The sequence below is a fragment of the Nansenia antarctica genome, assembly GCF_963989245.1.
Source record: "Nansenia antarctica genome assembly, chromosome: 1".
Taxonomy (NCBI): Eukaryota; Metazoa; Chordata; class Actinopteri; order Argentiniformes; family Microstomatidae; genus Nansenia; species Nansenia antarctica.
Genome location: NC_137674.1, coordinates 113,863,548 through 113,881,471, shown reverse-complemented (window position 1 = coordinate 113,881,471; position 17,924 = coordinate 113,863,548). Strand labels below are relative to the sequence as shown.

At 48.3% G+C, this 17,924-nt stretch overlaps 2 protein-coding genes across 2 annotated transcripts in view; both read left to right on the top strand.

The window, feature by feature from the left end:
* Positions 1-4,653, top strand: part of LOC308156946 (microtubule-associated serine/threonine-protein kinase 3-like) — a gene marked incomplete at both ends in the record, with an annotated part of 80,229 nt that extends 75,576 nt beyond the window's left edge. Inside the window, 3 exons of the mRNA XM_080530407.1 lie at positions 145-281; positions 2,096-2,283; positions 3,479-4,653. Coding sequence (XP_080386533.1) covers positions 145-281; positions 2,096-2,283; positions 3,479-4,653 — 1,500 coding nt within the window. The remainder of the gene's footprint in view (positions 1-144; positions 282-2,095; positions 2,284-3,478) is intronic.
* Positions 4,654-6,689: 2,036 nt separating this feature from the next.
* Positions 6,690-17,924, top strand: part of LOC308156936 (phosphatidylinositol 3-kinase regulatory subunit gamma-like) — a gene marked incomplete at both ends in the record, with an annotated part of 22,585 nt that continues 11,350 nt past the window's right edge. Inside the window, 5 exons of the mRNA XM_080530394.1 lie at positions 6,690-6,897; positions 8,579-8,666; positions 16,110-16,217; positions 16,472-16,570; positions 17,191-17,371. Of these exons, the coding sequence (XP_080386520.1) occupies positions 6,690-6,897; positions 8,579-8,666; positions 16,110-16,217; positions 16,472-16,570; positions 17,191-17,371 (684 nt within the window). The remainder of the gene's footprint in view (positions 6,898-8,578; positions 8,667-16,109; positions 16,218-16,471; positions 16,571-17,190; positions 17,372-17,924) is intronic.

The window sequence follows — 17,924 nt, the reverse complement described above, 5'->3', positions numbered from 1 at the left end:
CAGAGTTATTGCGCAACAAGTCATTGGCCCCGTCCCCAGGCAGACTGAGTTGTTAGCTACGCTTTTCCCAGAATGTAGAGAGACAGACTTCAGCTCTCAGTCTATATGATATGAAACTACAACCCCAACCCTGCTGTCCCTCAGAGCGGCAACAAGGTGGCGCTGCAGACCACGGCGCTGGAGAACACGTCCATCAAGGTGGGCCCGGCCCGCAAGACCAGCAGCAAGACCAAGATGGCCCGGAGGAGCAAGAGGAGCAAGAGGAGAGACAACCAGGACAGGTGAGGGGAGCTGCTAGCTAGCTAGCTTCTGCTGTATCAGCCAGGACAGGTGAGAGACGCTGCTAGCTAGCTTCTGCTGTATCAGCCAGGACAGGTGAGAGACGCTGCTAGCTAGCTTCTGCTGTATCAGCCAGGACAGGTGAGGGAGCTGCTAGCTAGCTAGCTTCTGCTGTATCAACCAGGACAGGTGCTAGAACATTCCGCTGTATCAGATGGAACATGAGACACGGTCTAGTGTTTTGGTTCTGCATGTCGGCCAACCAATCCAAATGTTCAGACTTTTCTTTTGAAACACGGAACTACGTTTCAACGTGGTTGAGAATCACGACACAAACTCGCTAATGAACTCAGGGTTCAGTGAAGTACCTATCTTATAATAATAATAATAATTCATTACATTTATATAGCGCTTTTCCGAGGCTCAAAGACGCTGACAATATAGGAGATACGGAAAACACAAAAACAACAAGCAACAAGGACACATGGAACACAGAATCAGCGAATGGGGAGGTGGTTAGGGGTAGGGGAGGCTGTATGCATATCAGGGGGGTGGGAGGGTTAGGGGAGATGGTTTGGGGTAGTGGAGGTTGTATGCGTGAGGGGGGGGGGGGGGGGGGTGGTGGCCGGGATGGGGGAGATGGCTAGGGGTAGGGGAGGCTGTAGGCAGGGAGAACAGGTAGGTTTTGAGGTGGGATTTAAAAGTGAGGAGTGAGGGTGAGTCTCTGAGTGGTTGAGGGAGAGAGTTCCAGAGGCGGGGTGCAGCTCGTGAAAAGGCACGGTGACCGAAGCCTTTGAGTTTTGAGGGTGGGACAGTGAGGGGAACAATGGATGAGGATCGGAGGGTACGGGTAGGGCGGTGGGGGAGAAGGAGGTCAGTCAGGTAAGGGGGGGCCAGGCTATGGAGGGCTTTGTATGTGAGGATGAGGACTTTGAATTGTATACGTTCTTTGATGGGGAGCCAGTGGAGAGAGTGGAGGACAGGAGTGATGTGGTCACGGGAGCGGGTGTTTGAGAGGAGGCTTGCAGCAGAGTTTTGGACCATCTGGAGTCTATGGAGGGAGCGGGAGGTGATGCCTTATCACCTATCTATCTACTGGATCTATATTTATCTACCAGGGGGGTGGTTGGTGCTCCCATAAGTCATCTAGCACCACTTCTACTGCAGACTCCATTCTCCTGTCTCCCCCCGGTGGTGGGTAGAGGTACTACACGCTGTGGGAGGGATGAGAGCAGACTGCATCTCACCAGTGTGTTGGTGGAACAGCTGTTAATTTTAATTTAATTAATTTTGCCATTTAGCAGACGCTTTTATCCAAAGCGACTTACAATTACGAATTACAGGGACATTCCCCCTGGAGTAACTGAGGGCTAAGTGCCTTACTCAAGGGCACACTAGTAGTGGTGTGGTTTCAGGCGGGATTTGAACTCACAACCTTCCGATCGGAAGTCCAACACACTATCCACTAGACCACCACTACCCCTGGTAGCTGTCCTCTACTGTCACTACCTGTCAGTACCTGTCTTCTGTAGATCTGACCCTCCTACCTCCCCTCTACCTCCCTGTACAGTTTGGATAAAGGCTTCTGCTAAATGCCCAAAATGTAAATGTTTTCTAAGTAGTGCTCTACATCAAACCCTCAAGACAAGAAATGTAACAGAACTTGAGAGACCTCAATAAGACGACACTGTTCCTCATTAACGCTCATAATCAGCATGACACCTTCAACCTCGCTTCACAGCTGTTATAACTGTTAATAACTCCTTTGTAACTGTTTATAACTCCTTTATAACAGTTTATACCTCCTCTCTCCCAGGCGGCGCAGCATCCTGAAGAAGCTGTCCCGTCAGCAGGGTTCGGTGCTGCAGGCCGGTCGCAGCAGCGCGTCCTCGGGGCTCCACGCCTCCGTGTCCTCCTCCGAGAGCCTCCCCGGCTCCCCCACACACAGCCTGTCTGCCGGCCCCGCCTCCCCCTGCCGCAGCCCCGCCCCCGACAGCCAAGCAGGTGGGCGGAGCTATGTTATTTATGTGTTTATTTAAAAGGGACAGTGGACAACAGTCATTGACTCTCCCTGAATTAGCTGGGTAGCTAAGTTACATCAGCAGTCCCTGGGCAGGTAGATACACAGGGGAATTAGGGGAATATAGGGTGGGAGGAGATCTGATATGTATTTTGGTCCAAGACCATTTTGTGATTTGTATGTAATGAGGAGGATTTTGAATTCAATTCTCTGAGAGACTGGTAGCCAGTGCAGGGATCTCAGGATTGGTGTAATGTGTTCAAATGTCTTTGTTTTTGTTAGGACCCTAGCAGCGGCGTTTTGGATGAGCTGCAATTTACGAACAGCTCCTTTAGATAGGCCTGTTAGTAGACCAGCTCCTTTAGATAGGCCTGTTAGTAGACCAGCTCCTTTAGATAGGCCTGTTAGTAGACCATTACAATAATCAAGTCTACTCAAAACAAATGCATGGATGAGTTTTTCAAGGTCTTGCTTGGACATGAAACCTCTCATTCTTGTTATGTTGTTCAGGTGATAGTAGGCTGATTTAGTTATTGAGTTTATGTGGCTGTTGAAGATTAGATTGGAGTCTAGAATTACACCAAGATTTCTGACCTGTTTTTTAGTGTGAAGAGAGAGAGAATCAAGTTTTGCACTGACTTTCGATCTTTTGTCAGGTGCACCGAATACAATTATCTCTGTTTTGTCCTTGTTTAGTTGGAGGAAGTTTTGGGTCATCCAGGTGGTTATTTGCTCAATGCAATTACAGAGATTGTCAATGGGACTATAGTCGTTCGGTGAGAGGGCTATGTAGATTTGAGTGTCATCCGCATAGTTGTGGTAGGCAATTTTGTTCTTTTTTATGATGTGTCCCAATGGAAGCATGTAGAGATTGAATAGAAGGGGGCCAAGGATTGACCCTTGGAGAACCCCACATGTCATTTTAATTTGGTCAGATAAAAAATTGCCAATGGAGACATAGTAGCTTCTGTCCTGTAGGTAGGATCTAAACCAGTTTAGGGCAGTGCCCGAAAGTCCTACCCAGGTTTTTAGTCTATCTATTAGAATGTCGTGGTCTACAGTGTCAAAGGCAGTACTAAGATCTAGTACTACCAAAACTGTTTACGCAAATGTTATTAATAGGTGTAATTCCAGATAATTGTGTAATTCACGTCTCTCCTCCCCCCCCCCCTCTCCCAGACTCCACCCCCCCCCAGAGCACCTCCCCGTGCTCCAGCTCCCCCAGCTCCCCCGCCCCCCACCTGCGGCCCAGCTCCCTCCACGGCCTGGGCTCCAAGCAGCTGACCCCCCAGCGCTACACCAAGGTGGGCCGCCGCAAGTCCACCAGCAGCATCCCCCCCTCCCCCCTGGCCTGCACCTCCTCCCCCCAGCCCCTCTCCCCCCAGCGCTCCCCCTCCCCCCTCCCGGGCCTAGCCAAGACGCTCCACGGCCACAGCCACGCCCACGCCTTCCACGGCACCACTCTCTCCCCCCCCACCATCGTCCGGCACATGGTACGGCCCCGCAGCGCCGAGCCCCCCCGCTCCCCCCTGCTGAAGAGGGTGCAGTCGGCCGAGAAGCTCTCTGGCGCCTACCGCAGGCACACGCTGGAAGTGCCGTTCTACGGAGACGGAGGAGGAGGAGGAGGGGGGGCGGAGCTTCTGGGAGGAGATGTGGATGTGGAGGTGGGGGGGGGGTTCCTCCTGGGGGTGGGGGGGGACCACGGGGGGAGGATGGGGTACGCGGGGGGGGGCCAGAGGGAACGCTCCTCGGAGCAGCTGGTGGTGATGAGGAAGCTCAACCTGTCGGAGAGACGAGACTCCTTCAAGAAGCAGGAGGCGGTGCAGGAGGTGAGCTTCGACGAGCCCGAGGAGAAGTCGGCGGCCCCGGTGCTCACCGTGACCGCCCCGCCCCCCCCAGCGGCCCTCAAGCCCCCCCAGCACCACAAGGCAGCCTGGGTGGTGTCCCAGCCGCCCGAGCCCAGCCAGGAGGAGGTGTCGGGGGTGTCGAGGTTCAGCCGGGTGCCGCAGATCGCCGTGCAGGGCTCCACGGAGAGCGAGGGGGGGCCGGACGACTGGGAGCCGTGCTCCGACGGAGAGGAGGACAGCGAGAGCCACCCGGAGCCCCTCCCAGCGGCGGCTAGCGTCCTCCCTCAGACACAACACCACCCTGAGCCCCTCCCAGCGGCGGCGAGCGTCCTCCCTCAGACACAACACCACACGCCCTCCTCTCTCCTGTCTGCTGCAGCTGTGGTACCAGGCCCGTCCTCTGCTCCGTCTAAAGCCCAGACTGCCACGGGGGAGGCTGGGGGCGTTGGGGGGGGAAGCCCGCTGGACTCCAGCCAACAGAAAGGGAAGGTGACGGTGAAAAAGTGACATTTCTGGGACTCGATCTCCGTCCAGCCATGCCTGTGTAGGATGCGTGGCTAACCCGCTAACCCACGCTAACGCTAACCCACGCTCATCTGCGGGAGGAAGGAGGGACGTGGACAATCGAGAGTCTTTCCAGGCCAACGATCAAAAATTGTTACATTGTCTTTGTTAGTTTTTTTTTGTTTGTTTTTACTTCTTTTGGGTTTTTTTGTAAATAACGTGACGTCCGGAGACAGACTGGACTTTGTTACCTGTTCTTATTTATTACTTTTTTATAAGCTGCCAGAATTTTTAAATTTGGGCCAAAAAGGAAAAAAGTGTTCAAATTGATGCTGGGGTCTAGCCAAGGTAAAAATCACGTTTTGTAACCATGGAAATGTAGTTTGACGTCATTCGACTGGATTTTTCTATAAATGTCTATTTTTCAACAAGGGTGTCATGGTACAGAGTGGTTGGTTGTCGTACGCTAGCTAGCTAGTTTACTTCAGACCGAACGTCTCAGAAATGAGTTTTTGGAGAGAGCGGTCTCGACTGATCATTTTTAAAAAGATTCATAAATGTAAAGAAGTCAGAATGTAAAACCACATGTATTTGGAGTATTTTGGAATCATCAATTTTTGAATCCTACAGAACTGGAGGGTGATATTAAACTAGACTAACTTAACTAAGGCAGGCCTGGGCCAGACACGGATGTAAAAGCACATTCCTGCAGGTGATTACAGAACCTATGACATCATACAGTAATCAGACCTGCAGGATGAAAACATGACATGAAGGCCTTTGTTCAGTCTTTGTCAAACCTCAGGCTGTGCTTGATTCAGTCTGCCCAGTACAATGGAACTAGTGGAACTAGTCCATAAAGGCTTTACTCCAAGCTAAATCAAATGCCCCTCAAATACTTACTAGTTAATTATTCAAAACGTATATTTTTGACAGAAGTCTGAAGTTGTAACAGGTCACCTGATACGTGTCTGGTTTACGTTGTATTCTCTCTCTTGTTGTTGTTGTTCTCTAAGCCCTATCTGACAGACGCTGGACTGAAGCTCTGGTTTCTGGTTTCATTGTTTGCAGTCGTGTTTACTTGACAGTAGCAGGGAAACGTAGTTCCCTTTTATGAGGCCGTCAGTCATTTTCTATTCAACGACTCCAGTAGAAGACATTCAATTAATCAGCTAGGACAGTTCTCAAACCTGTTGAAAATATCTAATCATATTTTGTCGCAAACCGGCTTGTGTTTGTGTCACCCCGACCTCATCTCCTCCTGCACTTCTCACTGGTGATCCATCCTCATGTCAGCGGGGTGTAGATCCATCCTCATGTCTGTGTGTAGGGGGTATACAGGGGGTATACAGGGGGTATACAGGGGTACACAGGGGGTAAACAGGGGGTATACAGGGGTACACCAGGTACAGGGGTACACCTGCGTTTACCTCCTGAGTTCCTGGTGGATTTCAACATAACATTGATGATGATGATGTGTGTGAGCTTGCTGTAACAGCTGTACTAAAGCATGGAGCGGTATCTGTAACGCTGTCAAGTATTATGACATCATCTCCATCACACAGGAAGTAGTAGACAGGAAGTGTGTTTCTGTGATTAGGGATAGGCAGTGTTCGTGTGTTCCGGAATTTGTTGTTTTGCGTTCTGGAATACTCCAACCTCCCAGGAGACTGGACGTCAGCTTTTTATACAACCTTTTATATTCTCATGATATCTATCTACTTCCTGCTTCCTTTGGCCTTATTTGGCACTTTGCCTCCCAGTGGCTCCAGGTCCGCAGGTGAAACACCACCGCGCGTCAAACCCATTCCCACGTCATGTTCTTCATGTATTGATGTTTACATTGGGTAATTAAAGTGCACTGAAAAGATGAGATATTTTTACAGGAATTATTTTGAGAGAGAAACACACACATAGGAAGGCTAAACGGCTAATTAAACCAGGGAGGGAACTCCCTCCTCCCCCCTGGACTCAGACCCCTCAGAGAGGAGACATGCTGGTGTTCTGCCTTCGTACTGTACATACAGTATGGATCTATTATGGAGGCTGTCACCTGTAATGCCATATGCATTATTCTACTTGATACTTCACACCAACCTTCACTGCACAGCAGTGTGGAGGACCAGGGCAGTGAGGAGGACCAGGGCAGTGAGGAGGACCAGGGCAGTGTGGAGGACCAGGGCAGTGAGGACGGTCGTCTGGGGGGGGCAGAGAGCTTGCTGGGGGTTCAGGCCAGTGTTGGGGTGCGTACAGGCCAGGCCTGTGTGCTGTGTCACTCACAACCATTCAGTTAAACACTACAGCAGGTTGACATCCTGTCAAACGGTACCGGCTGTGGTTGAACCTTCTACAACCTTCGACAGCAGAGTTCCTGGTCGATGGAACTAACTTAACTAACAACTTTAAGGACATGGGGGATTTCTTTATATTCTTTTTTTTGGGGGGGGGAATGATGTATTTCTACTTGAGGATACCACTCTCTCTCTGATACTATGTACTGTTTGGCTGTTCCAGTTTACAGGTGTCACATGTCAACACTAGTAGATGTGACAGGTGTCCCACCTGAGAGGACAGGTGTATATGCATATCCAGTCTAGGTGTCCAGTGCTCCTGTGCTCTTGTTTACTCTCCTGTCGGTCGGACGCATGCTGCATGTGACAGACACGGCGGAACTTGATTTGATCGCAGCATGGGATTCTGGGACAAACAGCCCATACTGTGTTTTCTGATGTCTTCTATTTTTGTATCGGGACGAAATCTTCCTCGCCTGAGACACCTGAGTGTACGCCCATCCTCACCTGAAACGTGAACGCCCCTCCTCACCTGAGGCATGTACCTGAGACATGAACGGCCAGAGCACAGTCCACCTTCTCACCTGGGACAGAACGGCTCCAATATGCTTCCACTTTAGCGGTCGTTGCTGTTATATCGGTATTTTCGTTTAGCTAAATGTGTTAGTGTAGAGGGGGGGGGCGGGTCTCAGGTAATGAGGGGGTAGGGGATGAGGGTGGGGGATGAGGGATGGGTGAGGAGGTGGGGGTTGAGGGATGATTGAATATGACATAAAGACGCCTGTTGTCCTCGCCAATCAGGATTTCACTGCGATGTTTGGAATGGATTATCATTTTTTGACATAAAATGACCAGGAGCTTCAGTATGAACGACACGCTAATCAAAACACTCAACTGTCCTACAACAACGACGCGCAAAATTTAACCTACTGAGCTTCTCCAAAATGCTGAGACGGTGTAATGAAGTTGTTGTTTATTATCGGCATCAACTAAATAAAACCTCTTTTATCTCTGTGAACCTCCAGTCATAACCATAACTAACCTGCCACCTCAGCGCAGTCTTACAGACGGCTACATACGTCGGTGTAAACAACACCGCTCTTTAGAGGAAGCAAATTGGAGCCCAAATTTCTTGTTTTTTTCATCTGGTTATGTAATTCATCCATGGCTGGGATTATATTCATACAATACCAGGATTGCACCCACAGCTGTATACACTAGATGGTGCTTTGTCTCCTCCAAACATACAGCAGCACATTGAGATGTTTCGCATCGTACGGTACTGAATTTGCACGTTTTCAAGTTGAATCAGTTTCTGTTCATCATTTTTGTCAGGTTTTAACAAACGTCTTAGGTGTACTCTAGTTACACGGTCTAACAGACTCATCTGCAAGAACAGAACCCACGTTCATTCTTTCTTTCTGCTGCTATGACTTTAGTTTTACCTCTGAGGGCGTGGTGGATGTCCAGGGTCAGGGTGGTATGGAGACTGTCTGGTGTTCAGGTCAGGGTGGTATGGAGACTGTCTGGTGTTCAGGTTAGGTGATGAAGGCTCCTGCGTTAGAGGGGTTCACCCCTGGTGTTCAGGTTAGGTGATGAAGGCTCCTGCGTCAGAGGGGTTCACCCCTGGTGTTCAGGTCAGGTGATGAAGGCTCCTGCGTTAGAGGGGTTCACCCCGGACACAGACAGTGATGAAGGCTCCTGCGTCAGAGGGGTTCACCCCTGGTGTTCAGGTTAGGTGATGAAGGCTCCTGCGTCAGAGGGGTTCACCCCTGGTGTTCAGGTTAGGTGATGAAGGCTCCTGCGTCAGAGGGGTTCACCCCGTACACAGTTAGGTGATGAAGGCTCCTGCGTTAGAGGGGTTCACCCCTGGTGTTCAGGTTAGGTGATGAAGGCTCCTGCGTTAGAGGGGTTCACCCCGGACACAGACAGTTAGAGGGGTTCACCCCGGACACAGACAGTTAGAGGGGTTCACCCCGGACACAGACAGTGTGAAGATTGATCTATTTTGTGTTTTTTACTGCCTGTTCCCTAACTGTTTTATAATAAATTATTTGATATTGACAAAGTGCCCTGTCTTCCTGTTTCTTTTTATTATAATGCTTGGTTGCCATGGACACACTCCTAAGGCTGTAATAATAATAATAATAATAATAATGTTATTATTTGTATAGTGCTTTTCCTGCAAACGTTGCAGCTCAAAGTGCTCCAATCATTATATAATCATCATTTAATTATTTAGTCATGAGATGGGGTTTTAGTCTTGACTTGAACATTATGTGCTGGGGTTGCATCCCTAATGTAAACTGGCAGTGCATTCCACAATCTGGGTGCATAAAATGCAGCCTCACCAAATCTCTTCTTTTGTACATGTGGTACACAGAGAAAACCAGCATCAGAAGACCTGAGAGCTCTATTGGGCTGATATGCTAGCAGAAGACCTGAGAGCTCTATTGGGCTGATATGCTAGCAAAAGGTCTGAACATATTCTGGTGCTGTGCCAGTGAGAGCTTTATAAACAAGCAGAAGGATCTTGAAATCTATTCTGAACTTAACAGGAAGCCAGCATAGAGTCTCTAAAATAGGAGTTATATGAGCTTGTCTGCTTGTTTTGGTTAAAACTTAAAAATGTGATATGAGGCTCAAAGCTTAAATCAGAATCTATAATCACACCTAGATTCTTAGCTTCATTTTTGCAGTTTGAAACCAAGGTTCCCAATGGTATTCAGGGAAAAAATGGTATTTGTCTTTTTGTGGTTTTGGTCCAATGACAAGAATCTCAGTTTTGTCCTGATTTAGTAGAACATTTTTGGACATCCAAAGTTGTATATCTCTGAGACAATTCTCCAGCGAGCTGAGTGCATGTGAATTATCAGGCAATACAGATATGTACAGCTGAGTATCATCAGCATAACTATGAACATGTACAGCATGTTTTCTGATGATTCCACCTAATGGGATCATGTACAGGGAGAAGAGCAAGGGACCCAGAACAGACCCCTGAGGGACCCCCCCACATGACCCCCACATGACCCCTGAGGGACCCCACATGTGACATTAGTTGCTTTGTGCTTTGAGCTGCATTTCATGTACGAAAGGTGCTATATAAATAAAGCTTTACTTACTTACTTACTTACATTATCAGAAACAGAGTCTCCCAGGACAACAGAGAAATGCCTACCAGCTAGATAATAGTAGAATAATTATGTATTTAATTTGTTGGGCTGCTTTCCTTCAAAGTGTCATTTTATTGTGTTTGAAGGCGTCATCAGTAAGGCTAATTCCACTATGGTCTACTCTACGTTATGGAGCTTCTGTTGTCTCAAATGGGTTTAAGATGACCTTGCACAGTTGAACTCACGGAAACAGACAGACACACAGACATGCTCCAGACAGACAAATAGATTATGTCCTCCACTTAGAGAGAGAGAGAGAGAGAGACAGAAAGAGAGAGAGAGAGAGACAGACAGACAGAGAAGGAGACACAGACAGAGAGAGACAGACAGACAGAGAGAGAGACAGACAGACAGAGAAGGAGACACAGACAGAGAGAGACAGACAGACAGAGAGAGAGAGAGAGACAGACAGACAGACAGACAGAGAAGGAGACACAGACAGAGAGAGAGAGAGACAGACAGACAGACAGAGAAGGAGACACAGACAGACAGAGAGAGAGAGAGACAGAGACACAGACAGACAGACAGACAGAGAAGGAGACACAGAGAGAGAGAGAGACAGAGACACAGACAGACAGAGAGACACAGACAGACAGACAGAGAGACAGACAGACAGAGAAGGAGACACAGACAGACAGAGCGAGAGACAGACAGACAGAGAAGGAGACACAGACAGACAGAGAGACACAGACAGACAGACAGAGAGAGAGACACAGACAGACAGACAGACAGAGAGAGAGACACAGACAGACAGAGAGAGAGACAGACAGACAGAGAGAGAGACAGACAGACAGAGAGAGAGACACAGACAGACAGAGAGAGAGACACAGACAGACAGACAGAGAGAGAGACACAGACAGACAGAGAGAGAGACAGACAGACAGAGAGAGAGACAGACAGACAGAGAGAGAGACACAGACAGACAGAGAGACACAGACAGACAGACAGACAGAGAGAGAGACACAGACAGACAGACAGACAGGCAGAGAGAGAAGGAGACACAGACAGACAGACAGAGAGAGAGACACAGACAGACAGACAGACAGACAGACAGACAGACAGAGAGAGAGACACAGACAGACAGACAGACAGACAGAGAGCAGGGTTGGACCAGCCTTTCCCCCTCATGCAGCACAGCTGTTGTTTGCCAGCCGACAGACCAGACGCTCAGAGAGCAGTGAGCAGCGCGCGGCCTGGCCCGGCCCAGCGCTGGGTAACAGATCCCAGATCAGTATGTCTGGCACTCAGACGCTCAGAGAGCAGTGAGCAGCGCGCGGCCTGGCCCGGCCCAGCGCTGGGTAACAGATCCCAGATCAGTATGTCTGGCACTCAGACAGAGAGCAGTGAGCAGCGCGCGGCCTGGCCCGGCCCAGCGCTGGGTAACAGATCCCAGATCAGTATGTCTGGCACTCAGACGCTCAGACGGTGTCACCTGTCACAGGGCTAGTCAGGACAGTGTCCCCCGCACGCCCGCACAGGGCAGGGCAGCGCCCAGCTATGCCACATAAACACACTGCTACTCAGAACAAGAGCTACACAGCGAGAGACGCAGCAGCAGCACACAGACAGAGTAAAGAGCCTGTGAGAGAGTTCAACCTCCTCCTGCTCCTCCTGTTAGCCTAGCGAACATCAGAGCGTCAGCGCTGTCTTCTACAGAGGATGACACCCAGGCCTGGATAGGATCCCTAAAGGACTGCCTTCACTCACCTGTTGTCCCTGTCGGTCTGTCTGCCTGCCTGCCTGTCTGTCTGTCTGTCTCTCCGTCTGTCTGTCTGTCTGTCTGTGTCTGTCTGTGTCTGTCTGTCTGTCTGTCTGTCTGTCTGTCCAGGCCTTAAGACACCGCAGTGCAAGAGGAAACAGGTAAGGCACCTACCTCCATTATGGTCCTCTGTGGTTCAGTTGGTAGAGCGTGGCGCTAACAACCCTTAGGTTGTGGGTTCGATTCCCACTGGGACCGTATATACTGAAATATATGCACTAACTGCAATGTAAGTCGCTTTGGATAAAAGTGTATGTACAGTATGTACAGTATACTATACCAGAGGTTCCCAAAGTGGTTCACCTGTCCGGGGGTGCCGCCAAATCTGCTCGTAAAAAAATAAAAAAAAGTATCATATAAAATTATAATAATAATACATGAATAAACTTTGTTTATTACATGTGCAATGGAGTTCATAAGCAAATAAAATATATATTTCTCAGATTTGAAAGATATTAATTTACTAACTAGGCCTACTAGTTACTAACTAACTACTCCTCACTGAAGTCTTGGACCAAGCGGTGAAAATGGTTAATTATGTAAAATCACGCCCGCTGAAGTCACGGCTGTTCAGCACATTGTGCAATGAGATGGGGTCCGAGCATGAGGGGCTCTTATTACACACAGAGGTCCGCTGGCTGTCGCGGGGCAAGGTGTTATCCCGTGTCTATGAGCTCCAAGATGAACTGATGTCAGTGAGCACGACTTGCCATACAAAGAACAATTGGAAGATGAATCGTGGTGGATTAAGCTTGCTTATCTGGCAGATATTTTCAGCCACCTTAATGACCTCAACATAAAAATGCAAGGGAAGGCTGAGAATATCCTGACAGCGACAGACAAACTGAACGGATTCCGATCCAAATTGAGACGGTGGCAAGACGGGGTGGCCAAGAAAAACACAAATGTTTACGTTGACGGCCAATGACGCAGCACACAAGTCAGCGTCTTTCTTGAATCTGATCGCTGCGCACCTACGTATGCTGGAGGAGAGATTTGAGTCCTATTTCCCTCCAATGAACGAAGACTTCGACTGGCTCCGGGATCCGTTCAACCCCCTCTCATCAGCATCAGCCGCTAGTTTGAGCAGCAAAGCTCAAGATGAACTGGCAGAGCTCATTATGGACCGCACACTGAAGCTCAAACATGGTGAGCTAGGTTTGGATAGGTTTTGACTGCTTGTGGGACATGAATATCCATCTCTCTCAGAGAGCGCCATCAAGGTGCTTTTACCCTTCCCAACCTCCTACTTGTGCGAGCTGGCTTTTTCTTCTCTAGCATACGTCAAGAACAAGACACGCACGCGTCTGTCAGTGGAACAGGACCTGCGTGTCGCGGTGTCCACTATCTCTCCCCGCCAGTGGCGGCTGGTGCTAAACATTTTGGGTGGGGCACAGGTTATGGGGGCATGCTCCACGGGGAAGAATATCAACTTTAAAATCTGGATTTACAGTCGATTTTAGCATGAGAATAGCTCTACCCCCCTGTACAGACCTCGCCATCCCCTCTACCCCCCTGTACAGACCTCTTCATCCCCTCTACCCACCTCTACAGACCTCTTCATCCCCTCTACCCCCCTGTACAGACCTCTTCATCCCCTCTACCCACCTCTACAGACCTCTTCATCACCTCTACCCACCTCTACATCTCCTCTACCCACCTCTACAGACCTCTCCATCCCCTCTACCCCCTGTACAGACCTCTCCATCCCCTCTACCCTCCTCTACAGACCTCTTCATCCCCTCTACCCCCCTGTACATACCTCCTCATCCCCCCTACCCCCCTGTACAGACCTCTTCATCCCCTCTACCCCCCTGTACATACCTCCTCATCCCCCCTACCCCCCTGTACAGACCTCTCCATCCCCTCTACCCCCCCTGTACAGACCTCTTCATCCCCTCTACCCCCCTGTACAGACCTCTTCATCCCCTCTACCCCCCTGTACATACCTCCTCATCCCCCCTACCCCCCTGTACAGACCTCTCCATCCCCTCTACCCCCCTGTACAGACCTCTTCATCCCCTCTACCCCCCTGTACAGACCTCTTCATCCCCTCTACCCCCCTGTACAGACCTCTTCATCCCCTCTACCCCCCTGTACAGACCTCTTCATCCCCCCTACCCACCTCTACAGACCTCTTCATCCCCCCTACCCACCTCTACAGACCTCTTCATCCCCCCTACCCACCTCTACATACCTCCTCATCCCCCCTACCCCCCTGTACAGACCTCTCCATCCCCTCTACCCCCCCTGTACAGACCTCTCCATCCCCTCTACCCCCCTGTACAGACCTCTTCATCCCCTCTACCCCCCTGTACAGACCTCTTTATCCCCTCTACCCCCCTGTACAGACCTCTTCATCCCCCCTACCCCCCTGTACAGACCTCTTCATCCCCTCTAGTGAGTGTGTGTGTGTGTGTGTGTGTGTGTGTGTGTGTGTGTGTGTGTGTGTGTGTGCGTGTGCTGAATACATAAACAAACAAGCTAAAAGACGACAATAGAAAACGTACCATGCTGACGATATTACTAAATGTTTGAAGTAGCTTTTATCTTAGCTGACTCTCTTACCTTCAGGTCGAGTTTGTGTATTCTGGCTTCGCAAAACACCAACAGTAGCAGCCTAACAGCCGCGGAGATTGCGACCACAAACGAAGTTTGACTTCGGTAATAGGTCCAGTTGTAATATCCTCAAGCAGGGGAGGCTGGTTCATTAGGTGCAACTGGACAATGCCCCACCAAAGGGAGAAGAGAGAGATTTTTTTTCTATGACTTCTAGACAGTGTTGCTTCTGAATATCATAGTCCAATCAGCTAGTGTTCTGTGGCGTATATCATAGTCCAATCAGCTAGTGTTCTGTGGAGTATGTTCCAATCAGCTTCAAGTCCCGCCCCTTTCGGTGCATGTCCCAAAACCCCATAGACAAATGACCGAATGGCCTGAAGTTACCAAAATAGATTTTACATGCAAGTCTACGAGAACAGCCTAGTGCAATTTCGCGTAGTGTGAAAGTTGCCCCGAAAGGGGCGGGACTTGAAGCTGATTGGAACATACTCCACAGAACACTAGCTGATTGGACTATGATATACGCCACAGAACACTAGCTGATTGGACTATGATATTCAGAAGCAACACTGTCTAGAAGTCATAGAAAAAAAATCTCTCTCTTCTCCCTTTGGTGGGGCATTGCCCAATTGCCCCTAATGAACCAGCCTACCCTGCTCCCCGCATAAAGAGACTCTGCTCCCAAAAGCAGGCGCATGTGTCCCACTAATGCGCACAACATATTTCTTTGTTTTGTATTTCTCTCAATTTTTACAATTCTGTCATGATTATTATTGTTAAATTATTATACCCGTTTGGTTCAGATGTGAAATAATAATCTCAGAATGAGCATTGAAATGAGAATTACATTTTAAGGCATTATTTTAAGCCCCCCAAAAAAGCATTGTTCCATTGATTGATTATACAGGCCTTTGATATTTTATTTGTGTGAAGAATTCCCTCTGAGTCTCCTCCCATATTGTACAATCCTTGAGGGCCACAATTTTATTTAATTTAGCGATAGTTTGACTGACCTATGCATTCTTGCCCATCCATTACAGTTCATTTATGACTTTTATTATCTTGTTAAAATTCATTGGGGCAATACTTATGTATTATATATAAACACACATTTTCAAACCAATTCATCGTGTATTGTTTTTAGTTTAAGCTCCGAGGCATTTTTTAAATCTTCGTTGGGGTGCCTTGGAGAAGGGGGAAAGCTTCAGGGGTGCCTTGGTTAAAAAAAAGTTTGGGAACCTCTGTACTATACTATATATATATATACACAGTATACTATACTCACTGCTACAGAGTGTCAGTTACTCTGTCAGTCTTGTGTCAGTTGTAAGGAGTGTGTCAGTTGTAACTTAAGGAACTCTGTCTAGTGTCATTCCAATGTTTGTTTGATTAAATGACAGCAGCTTCCTACACCTCTACATGTAGTTAACCACAGGAAACACTATGAGGGTTTACATGTAGTTAACTACCATCAAGCTACTGCAAACATAGTTTTTTTTTTTGACATTTTGCAGACGCCTTTATCCAAAGCGACTCACATCAAACACATTTGTCTAAGTAAGTGAATCCTCTATCCAACAGTCATCATGAGTAAACAGTGATCTATGCTAGGTCCAGGGCCAGGGTCATAAACGCATTAACACGCCTCTCACTGCCTCCCTTCCCCTGCAGCCAGCCTCCATCCACCCCAGCCATGGCCTTCTCTGTCTCTGTCTCTGTCTCCAACGGCAACGGCAACAAGCTGTCTGAAGCTGAATGGTACTGGGGAGACATTTCAAGGTAAACGTTGTTAGCATCATTAGCATCGTTAGCTAAACTGAACAAATTGGATGGTAATTCATAAAGGAAACTACTTTAAAGTTTAACTGTTTAAACTGTTTAAAGTTTAACTGTTTAAACTGTTTACATTTTAACTGTTTAAAGTTGAACTGTTTAAACTGTTTAAAGTTGAACTGTTTAAACTGTTTAAAGTTGAACTCTTGAGCCTGATTCAAGCCTAGCTCTGACTGCTTCCCTCTGTGTTGTTCTCCCAGAGAGGAGGTGAACGTTAGACTACGAGACGCGCCTGACGGCAGCTTCCTGGTCCGAGACGCCTCCTGTAAGGTGCAAGGAGAATATACCCTCACCCTCAGGTGAGTTAATACACACAAATCAGGTGTAGTGCTGAGGCACAAATGTGTACATTTCAAGCCTGCAAACTGCGACACTTTAAATGAATGTGCAATAACACTATGTGCAATATGACAACCCTAGGGTACATAAGGTTGCAGAGAAATAGGAAATGTTATAATAGGTATAGCATAGCATAGAGTACAGCACAGTGTTTTATCTGTACAGTATAGTATAGTGGATAGTGTACATAGCCTTTATTTATGTAAACCAGCTCCTTTCCCTTCTTTTTTTTTTTTTTTTTTTTCTTTTTTTTCCTAGCACCAGGGGAGCCCCCCCTCCCAAATGTCGTTGTTTGGTACCTGTACTATATCAATGACAATAAAGACCATTCATTCATTCATTCATTCATTCATACACCTGACCCTCAGGTGAGGTAATACACCTGACCCTCAGGTGACCCTCCCTCAGGTGAGGACAGAGTTAAGACTAAGTTAGGGAGTTGTTCAGGATAACCTTTACCTTGTTCAGGAAGGCACTCATATCACATGTCATAAAGCCTCACTGCTTCAGAGAGCGTCCAACTTCTTCCCCGAACGTAATCTCAGCTCAGATCGCTCTCCGATGTCTTTGGCCCTTCCAGGAAAGGGGGCAGCAACAAGCTGATCAAGATCTTCCATGGGGAGGGCACGTACGGCTTCTCTGAGCCCACCAGCTTCTCCTCGGTGGTGGCGCTGATCCAACACTACAGCCGGGAGTCCCTGGCCCAGTACAACCCCAGGCTGGACACCCGGCTGCTCTACCCCGTCTGCAGACACCAGCAGGTAATGAAGATACACTGTTGTTGTTGTTGTTGTTGTTGTTGTTGGTTTCTTTACATTTTAACCATTTAGCAGAGTAGACGCTTTTATCTAAAGTGACTTAGAATCAGAGATGATAGGGACAGTCTCCCTGGAGTAACTGAGGGTTAGACAGGACAGTCTCCCTGGAGTAACTTAGGGTTAAGCGGGGTACACACATAAGGATTTTCAAAATCTTAACCGAAATCTTATCTGAGATAGACCCCACACATGAAGAAACAAAATCTTGGATTGAACAGCCTTGATCGTATTGTGTGTGGTGTGTGCCAATTTCCCCATTTCAGCTCCCCACAGACATAAAGATTTTCGTTACGACAGACTCCAAACTCTCTAGACTAGAGTCTCGTTCCCCAAGCCAGAAATCTCGCGTGAACCCATCCTTTTAATATTGCCTTTATGGATATGATTTTGTTTGTGGTTTCTTTTCTCTTATTGACATGCATTAAGTGTTCCTTGATGTTTATTTGAAACATAGATATTGACGGGAGTGGAACTATGTACAAGCCTGGGCTTCGTT